Source organism: Glycine max, chromosome 16 (genome assembly GCF_000004515.6).
Source record: "Glycine max cultivar Williams 82 chromosome 16, Glycine_max_v4.0, whole genome shotgun sequence".
Lineage (NCBI taxonomy): Eukaryota > Viridiplantae > Streptophyta > Magnoliopsida > Fabales > Fabaceae > Glycine > Glycine max.
Genome location: NC_038252.2, coordinates 27,634,034 through 27,644,454, shown reverse-complemented (window position 1 = coordinate 27,644,454; position 10,421 = coordinate 27,634,034). Strand labels below are relative to the sequence as shown.

General features: G+C 29.7%; 1 protein-coding gene across 1 annotated transcript; it reads left to right on the top strand.

Moving 5' to 3' along the window:
• On the top strand, positions 1–2,451 carry LOC100788369 (protein POLLENLESS 3-LIKE 2). Its single transcript, XM_003547871.4, has 4 exons — positions 1–318; positions 458–670; positions 978–1,133; positions 1,222–2,451. Exons 1-4 carry the CDS (start codon positions 148–150, stop codon positions 2,185–2,187), a joined length of 1,506 nt encoding a protein of 501 aa, XP_003547919.1. The 5' UTR covers positions 1–147; the 3' UTR covers positions 2,188–2,451.
• Positions 2,452–10,421: the final 7,970 nt, after the last annotated feature.

Sequence of the window (10,421 nt, the reverse complement as noted above, 5' to 3'; positions counted from 1 at the left end):
TCTTGGAAACCCACATCCTTTTTTTCCTTTCTTTCTTCTCTGCAACAAATCTCTCTCCTTCCAAAACTAAGCTCTGGTTCAATCACTGTCATTCTTCTCCTGCAGAGCAATCTCAGATCTATTATTCATCATCTATCACAAAACACAATGTTGCAAGACATGTGGAATGCTCCTCCCGGTTTCAGACCCTCCAAGTCTGCACCTTCTTCTCCGGCGAAGCCTCTTGGGATGGTTCCCAGAACGCGTTCTGAGACCTTCCACGTGGCTCACAAGGTCCCCATCGGTGACACTCCTTATGTGAGAGCAAAAAACGTTCAGGTAAATTCATTTCTTCCTGGGTTTTTTTTTCTTTTCTTTTCCTTGTTTATTACAACAATCTACGAGGTTCTTGCCCTTTTGGGGCTTTTCAATGTTTCAAGTGTTGAGTGTTGTTCCTTCGTTGGTTTTGTGTGTTCAGTTGGTGAATAAGGACCCGGAGAGAGCGATTCCGCTGTTCTGGGCAGCCATTAATGCGGGAGATAGAGTGGACAGTGCTTTGAAAGATATGGCTATTGTTATGAAGCAGCAAAATCGGGCCGAAGAAGCCATTGAGGCCATTAAATCGCTTCGAAGTAGATGTTCAGATCAAGCCCAGGAATCTCTCGATAATATCCTCTTGGATCTCTACAAGGTAGGTCACTTTCACTTTCCAAATCTTGTTATTTTAATCGTGTCCAATGATGTCAAGTGATTTATGTAATCGACCTTATCTTAGTGGGGTAAGGCTTTTTTTTTTTATTGTTGTTGTTGTTCATGTGATTTCACTAACTTATGTCACTAACTTGTTATCGAATGGGATGTGGCTTTTTTTGTTATTGTTGTTGTTGTATTAAAACTTAAAACTTATATTATATCACTAACTTATGTTGTTGTTGTTGAATAAAAACCTAGAACTTATATCACTAGCGATACTGAACAAAAAACACTTGTTTTAACAGAGGTGTGGGAGACTTGATGACCAAATTGCTCTATTGAAGCACAAGTTGTATTTGATTCAACAAGGTTTGGCTTTCAATGGCAAGAGAACAAAGACTGCCAGATCTCAAGGAAAAAAGTTTCAAGTCTCTGTGGAGCAAGAAGCCACTAGATTGCTGGTAAGGATAGCACATAAAAAAGTGAACTTTTTTTACTCACTTTCACCCTTTTGTATGAAACTTAATTGGGCTTGTTTGAAATGTGTAGGGAAACTTGGGATGGGCACTGATGCAGCAGAACAACTACATTGAAGCAGAAGAGGCCTATCGCCGCGCACTTTTGATAGCTCCAGACAACAACAAGATGTGCAATCTGGGCATTTGCTTGATGAAGCAAGGAAGAATTGGTGAGGCGAAGGAGACGCTGTACCGCGTAAAGCCTGCGGTGATGGATGGCCCTAGAGGCTCAGATTCTCACCTGAAAGCCTATGAAAGGGCACAGCAAATGCTGAAGGACCTCGAGTCTGAGATGATGAACAAGGGAGGAGTTGATAGGATTGAACAAAGCAGGCTCTTTGAGGCCTTTTTGGGTTCTTCATCAATTTGGCAACCACAGCCTTGCAAGGATCATCACCACACAACCTTGCCAGCAGCAGCAACAACAACAAATTCAGCCAAAATTCATGATGAGTTTGCTGATGAGAACATCAATTCCAACATAATTTCAACAAATCACACAGCACTTCCACCAACTAAGGGTAGCAACAACAACAAACAACTTGGTGCCATTTTGGGGAACTCACTCAATGTTGCAGCCCCTCCATTCTATGCATCATCAAAATCATCTATGTTGAGGGAACCAATTGAGAACCATCTCTCTGAGACACTTAAGAGAACAAGGTCTGGAAATGCTGCAGGGTCCATGAGAGTAGTGAGTGATGTGAGGGATGCCAACAACAACAACAACAACAAGAAGTTGCATGTGGAATTAGGTGTGCCAGTGCCGCAGAACAAAACAAGAAGGCTCTCATCAGAAGATGCTGAGAAGAACAAGTTAACAGACTTAGACTTGTTGCCCGACGACGACGAATTCGAAGAGGCCATTCTTGCAGCAATTTTGGGACCCCCAAACGAATCAGATAAAGCTAATTATGACACAAGCAGCACCACCTCCAGGATGTTGAGGCTTAAGGTTTTTCAGGATATCACATTATCTTTGAGTCCAAGGGCCTGAAACCACCAATTTATTCTAATAAAGGGAATTATCAATAACATTAGTGCCTTAGGATGGAGATGAACTTGCTCTCCACTTGTTTAACCTCATTTTATGTAGAGGGAAAGAATTATGCTACTTACTGATAGGGAATAGCTGCATGATGACTATTACTATTGGCATGGCATTAGTCCCCACTTAATTGTCTTTATTTGTTTCATGCCTTGTAAGTTGTAAACGGGGCACATCATTGACTTAATAAATTGATTTGAGTTTTATGTCTTACTTGAATCAAATGTCTCATTCTGTGCCCTCTCATCCAACTAATAATAAAGCTACAAAGAGTAAAGTAGAATTTTCTACTTTTGTATTATAGGAATTAGGAATCACAATTTCATTTGATTCTTGTATTTCACGATCTCTTGATGATCCTTGAGACTGAGAGTTTGTAGTTGAACAGAACAGCAGCTACTATTATTACAAAAATGTATTGCTTATTTAGGTTATCTGAATTCTGGATCCCGAGTTGAAAATTATGCTTGTGTTAAACTTGCTTGCTCAGTCGTGGGATAAATTTCCCTATTTGAAAATAGAAGAAAGACCAAATTAAAATAAAAGGCCAAATGCATTACTAGAGGGAAAAACTGTCTGAAACGATTGACGATCATTTTCCATTTATCCTTTTTTTTTTTACAATGAGGATAGAACTGGTATCACTCAACCAAATTCAGAAGTATATACCAAATTCTCTAATATATATCAACATAATAATATTCACCCATTTGGGGAATTAATATGAATTTAATTGGCTTAACTGTACTTTTATTTCCTTCACTATAGTAATTTTACTAATTTGATTATGTCAAATTAGAAGAAAGACCAAATTAAAATAAAAAGGTCAAATGCATTACTAGAGGAAAAAACTGTCTAAAACGATTAACGATCATTTTTCCATTTATCCTTTTTTTTTTACAATGAGGATAGAATCTAGTATCACTCAACCAAATTCAGAAGTATATACCAAATTCTCTAATACATATCAACGTAATAATATTCACCCATTTGGGGAATTAATATGAATTTAATTGGCTTAACTGTACTTTTATTTCCTTCACTATTGTCATTTTACTAATTTGATTCTGTCAATTTCTTTTTACGAATTTGATCTGCTATTGTTCAATACTGTTAGTTATATAATTTTTGTTTCTTTGTTAACTTCACATTCAATATTTAATTTTAAAAAATGTTGATGTAACACTCTATTGTATTTAGCATATTTAGGGATGTAATGAGGTGACGCAAAATCAATTTCACGGTGGACGTGAAACAACACATTATTGTTGTTAGAAAATCATGTTTTGTAAGTGAATTTAAGGTAGCTATCATGATTTTGAAAGTATCCAAACACTAATTATCATGTTATGACAATCATACTAATGTGACATTCTAATGCACTGGCACGTTAACATCTCGGTTAAACTAGATGTTAAGACAAATCAAAATTACACAATAAAAATCATGAAGAATGAACTTTGCGAAAAATGGAAAAACCGAATTGTGAAATAACGGCAGTAGAAAGAACAAAAATACAATAAAAACCCGTTTTATTTGTATGTATTTATCAGTATAAAAATACCTTTATAGATATTTAATTATAATTTTTTATCATATCATCTTGTTCATTAATATGTTGTAGTAGCAAAAGTGAATGTTGGTATAAAATTTGTTCACATAAACTTCCAATGAGATTTCACCATCTGATTTTTTACAACTTGTCAAATGAATGAAGATAATATATATATATATATATATATACTTTCTTCTCCCGATTTCTCTTGTCCTCTACTTTATTCTTCTCTTAGGTAAATCTTTGACAGAGAGTACGAGTTTTTACATATTGTCAAATGAATTGCTATTTATTCAATTAATGTTCAAGTGAAATTGTTGGTCATTGAATGTTTATTGATGATTTTATGCTGGCTTCTAAACTTATATTTCCCCAAAAAAGAGAGCAAGTGCTATGAAAAGAGCTTTTTTTATTCCCATATTTTTCATTAGAGATCACCCTTCTCATATATAATTGAGTTTTAAATGTGGGCACTTCTTTTAATAGAGATTAAAATTAAATTGTGGTTTATCACTTTGTGATAGACTACTCCTTTCTAATAGATCCAAATGATATTAAGAGCATTAGTGTGGTATTTTTTTTTTTTTTTGGATCAATTTATTTTAGATTTAAAGCATGCTATACTATCGATTGATAAATTATTTTTTAATAATCTAAAAAATTAATCCATTCCCATTACACTATTTTATTTTTGAATTTGAGAAAGCTTGTATTACGTTATTACTTGAACTTTATAAACAAAATATTGTAAATTTGTAGTTTCTAATAATAAAAGCATATTTTTATGAGTAGAAGGATATTTTAATTCCTAAAATATGTATTTTATTTATAATTTAGTCAATGATTTGAGTCATGTCATGTTTCAATCTTTAAATTATTAATTTATCCTGGGGTAATTTATCACGGTCAAGGTGAACTAGTATTAAACAAAATTTACATATAATAGCAGGAGTTTAAATATTGAAGTTCCTTAATTTGTTAGAATACTTGGTCAAAACTTAAAAAAAAAATAAAAAGAACTAAATCATTTAATTACAAAAATAATTCAAAGAATTAGATAACATTATGAATAAAATATAATAAATATATTTTGAAGGAACAGAGGGTATTAGAAACAAAAGTAACAATAATGATTTATTTGTTGGTAATAGGATTCAAAAACATGTAATACAGAGAGAAAAATTAAAAATCTGGTATGGTCAAAACAACATAGTTTTACAGTAATAAATTATGCTTTGACATTTTTTAATCGATAGCGAATAATTTTGTTTGTAATGTATGCTTGTAATGTATGACGGCTATTAACTCAAAAAAAATAAAATTTACATATGACAAAAATTAAATATAAATTCTTTTATTAAATAAATTATTCATCCGAACACAACGAAATTGTACACAGTGTGAATTTTATGGGTTTATCTAACATTTAGCAACTAACGGTAGCATTTCATAATTTAAATTGAAATTCACATAATTGAAAACTTATTCCCAAGTTTTCAACCCTAGGTTTTAATAAACTTTTTTTTTTCAGAAGTTTTCTTAAACTTTTTTTTTGAAGCCGTTGATTTTCTCTTGATTCCTGAACTTTCAAAATGCCCTTCCCATGCAAGTTACCATTTTAATACTGGTCATGTTTGTACTCTGCACGTTCCTAAATTCTTTCAAGTTGTCAGGTAAAAGAAGCTGCAGCAATAATTTTCAAAAGGCATTTGTATATTTGATTATTGAATGTAAGATTATATTAGAATGTTGTTTTAAGTTTTATGAAATATTTCATTTATTTATTCAGTCTTTTTTTTTATAAATTTTTATTTATTTGTTTCATCAAATTAAATTTTAATAGCTGACAAAAAATTGCATTTAATATATTACATTTTAGAAAATAAAAAGTAGTATAATGAAACACATTATTTTTGTGATATACAGAGCCGTGCTTAAATATTTTTTTGGCCTTAGGCAAATTTTGTAGGTGAGTCTTATTTATTTTCATTTTATTCTTCCATTTTTTTTTGTAAAAATTGTTAATTAAAATCTAATATTCAAGCAATATTTTCAAATTTCATTCAATAGTAATTTATTCTACTATGTCTTAGAATATAAATGATCTCAAATTGAATCTAGAAAAAAATAATTTTGAATATTTTTTTGACAATGACAACAATTACAAGTATTATTAATTATATTTTATAAACATTAGAGGCATATAAAAAGGATTAATTTTCTAATATACTTTAATATTTTTAATAAGATATTAATTTTTCTATTAGTATTTCTTTTAATATCTTTAATTTAGGGAGAAAAGTTAAGACCAATAATATCAAATTAATACTCACTAAAAATTAAATTTAGTTCAATATAAATATAATATTTTTTCAATTCACTTTCTTTTACCATTTTCAATTATTATGATTCAAATAAAAAGCACAAAATAATTTTATATTTTACAATAAGAAAAATATGTAATCTGACCACTCTCATTTTCATCAAAATATACATCATATTTTTTTATATAAAATTTAACCACTATATTCTTTTTAATATAATTATTTTTAATTTAAAGTAAATCGAAACTAATTTTTTTATAATTTTCAAATGAACTATAAACTTCTCAAATGATTTATAATATATCTGTTTATACATATATTATAATTTTATAATTTTACTAACAAAATAATAATAAATAACATGATAAAATATACTACCTAATAATTTAAATTTAAATTAATTTTTATAAATATTTATAAAATTAAGAACTTGGCGGGAGGCCTAAGGCAATGGCCTAATTGACCATTGCCACGGCACTGGTGATATAATTGTCCATTTTACATATCTTAATATATGCATGAAAAATAAGGATACCGAGAAATAGTTGGGGAGTTGAGGTTGTAGACTATGATAAATAATGATGTATTTTTTTTATCTGGTTAAGGAAAAAGCAGAAGAAGAGAAGAAGAAGAGAAAGTTAACTTTTACAAACAAAAATTTAAAATTTCCTTTCGTTTATTGTTCTTTGAATTTAAATTTCAAAATTATATTTCCTTCTTCAATCTCTCTCTAAAATTAAGAATTACCTCTTGTAAAAAAATCCTCGTATTCATAAATCCAAAAGATATAAGAACATTGTTTTGTTTTATTTGCAAAAAAAAAAAGATCTATTTTTTTTAACTGCAAAACAAAACTATTGATAAACATGAAAATGTCATATTATATTATTTTAATTTTGAATGTTTATTTTTTTTCTCATAACATAACGTGAAAAGTGCCTAAAAAAACATAATGCGAAAAGAAAAGAGTCAAAGACGACATAGCAGCAACGCTGCACTTCCTAACTAATCACGCAAAAAGCTAACCCCTAATGCATCAGCAATAGTTGGTGCATATCCAAAGGCATCTCCGCAAGATTAAAACTATGTTTGGATGATAGAATTTAAAAGTTAAAAAAATTTAAAATTTTAAGAATTTCAAATATTTTAATTGAATTTTTTTTTTAAATTCTGTATTAAGATAAAAAAAATTAAAATTATGAAGGTGAAAGAAAATGAATGCAAGGAAAAGAAGAGAATATATGATTGATATGCTTCCAAAGAGAAGAATATTGATGCGGCATGGGGAGTTGCATGGGAATCGGGAAACGATCGCATATACCACCACACTCGATCACAACATTCAATCAACGGTGCAAGACATGACCCAAAAACTTCACGCCAACAAGCACATTGCCTAGCGGGTGCAGTTTTACGTGCTCCCCTATGCCCACACCCGATCAATGCTCCACGAGCTCAGTGGGTGTTTCTTGAAGTAGAGGATCTTCAGTGTGAGGGGAAGAGTCGCGAATTCGAGAACGAGATTTCGGGAACTTTGAAGTGGAAGGGAGAATGAATGTTATAAAGGAAATACGTAGACGTTTTAGAAGGTTCTTCTATCAAGAAGTGAATTTCAATTTCTCACATTTTAGAATGAAATTAAAATTTCACATTTTTAGTTGTTTAAAATTCTTTTTAAAATTCTAAAAATTTAAATTTTTCATAAAAAAAATCCAAACAATGAATTTTAGATTAAAAAATTTAAAATTTTCTGATAAATTATTTTACTCAGTTAAAATTTTGTATTCAAACACACTTAAGTGCTTGTATGATTGAAGAGAAAAAATTACTATTTAAGAAGAAATTTTTAAGAATTAATATGAGTCTCACTTATCTTTTTTTCTATTTTAATTCTCTTTCATTATTGTTTCTTCCACACATCCTAACTCACTCCAAGCAACACATCTTCCTGAAAAGTTGTGATATTGATGAAAGCTATGATATTGATAAAAAATTGTTGTTCATTAATGATTACTTATGGTACCAATAAAAAGATTAACCGTTACTTATAATATTTTAATTAAAATTTATTTTTGAATATAATTTAACAATAATTTTTTTTAGGTATATTAGTATTTAAAAAAAATTTGAAACTTTTTTTGTGGGGGGCTAAAGCCCTTGGGTCTTAAGCCGGCCCTGGTGAGAACAAAGGCGGTAGAGAGAAACGCATTGCTAGCTAGCCAGCTTCAGTGACGCATATGACATGCTTGAGAGGGCAAATTTCCCCATCTGGGGTTCTTTTACAAAATATTTCCCCAGATGGGGTCTTTTTAAAAAAATTTGCAAGATGAGGCTGTTTTTTATGTGGCATGCATGCATACAGCACCCAAACCGCCAGTACCACTGGCGAGTTTGGTGATTCTGAAGGAACCACTGCTTGCAATGGCGATATAGCCATGCATAGGGAACTGCCAGTTTGACTGGCGAGTTCCTAGGCTGAGGGCTAGGCTCTAGGCGCGCAGGTGCAACAGTGGTGCAACAGTGGTGCAGTGGTGCAGAACGGAGGAGATGGCAGCACAGTGGAATCGCCAGTACGAACGGCGAGTTGCATTGAGAAGGAACCGCCAGCCTGGCTGGCGGTTCGCTTGATTTAAAAAAATTAGCCTTGTTCCCTTATAAAAGAAGAAGCTCCCAGTCCACACAGTTGCGCCTTCCTTGCACTTCTTTGATATTGTTCCTCATAAGTTCTCCCAGTCTTCTTGTTATTTTGTTCCTGCGTTTTCTGTTTGGTAAGTATTTATGAATGATAAATATTATTATGTTATATAAATATATATGTTAACTTAATTTTATTTGATACGTTTGTTTATTTTTGTAGGACAGTAACTCTCTTCTCTTCCTAAGTAGTTTCTCTTCTCTTCTTAAGTGGTTGCTCTTGTATTGCTGTTAAGTGATTGCTCAAATTGGTAAGTTTTTCTTAACTTGACAACTTTAGTTGATATTAGCTGGAACTTTTAAATTTTAAGTAGTATATGTTACAAATTTGAGTTGGTATATTATTATTTTATATGTTAGTTGTAGGTTAGTTGATTTTAAATTCATATGTTATTATTTGTGATAAAATGATTTGTACCTTAATTTTAGCTGTTATATTATTATTAATTGGTTTAGATTTATTAGGTTTGTATGATATTATTTGTATTTTATATATGGTATTTTTAGTTTTAGTTAGACAGTGAATATTATTTAATTGACTTATTTATAGTTTTTACTGAAATATATGATATTTTATTAATTTTATATATGTATGTTGTTTAAATTTTTGATTCCATGGTAATTTTTTGATTTAATGCCATTTTTTTTGTGTATAATATATGTTATTTAATTTAAATTTTAATAATTGGAAAAAAAATATGGTCATTTATTTAAATTTATGTAGATATTTTAATATTTAATTTTGTTATTTGTAGAGTATTTTAGTTAGTAAATTAAGTTATGTTGTGTTAAATTTAAGTACGTTTTTTATTTTATAATTTTGTTATGTAAGTATTTTAATGTGGTCATTTATTTAAATTTATGTTGGTATGTTAATTTTTAATTTTCTTATTTGTAGAGTATTTTAGGTTGTATTTTAAGTTTTTTTGTGTTAAATTTATGTACGTGTTTAAATTTTTAATTTTGTTATTTATTTTAATTTGGTCATTTATTTAAATATGTGTAAGTATTTAATTTTTAATTTTGTTATTTGTAGAGTATTTTAGGTCGTATTTTAAGTTCTTTTTTGTTAAATTTATGTACGCGTTAAAATTTCTAATTTTGTTATGTATTTTTAATTTGGTCATTTATTTAAATTTTTGTACCTATTTAATTTTTAATGTTGTTATTTGTATAGTATTTTAGGTAGTATTTTAAGTTTTGTTGTATTAAATTGATGTACGTCTTTAAATTTTTAATTTTATTATGTATTTTTAATTTGGTCATTTATTTAAATTTTTGTACATATCTAATTTCTAATTTTCTTATTTGTAGAGTATTTTAGGTAGTATTTTAAGTTTCTTTGTGTTAAATTTACGTACGTGTAACAAATTTATGTATTTTAAGTTGGTCATTTATTCTAATTCGTGTAGCTATTAAGTTTGTAATTCTTTTATCTGTAGAGTATTTTAAAGCATTTATTTAAATGTAGTTAATTTTTCTAACGCCCAATTTTTGTTGTTAATTTTTTGTATTACATTTTACTTTACAGTATTAATGGCATCTTCATCCTCATCCTCATCTGGTCTACACATTAAGTCTGGTCCAATAGATGGAGACGTTTTATGGCT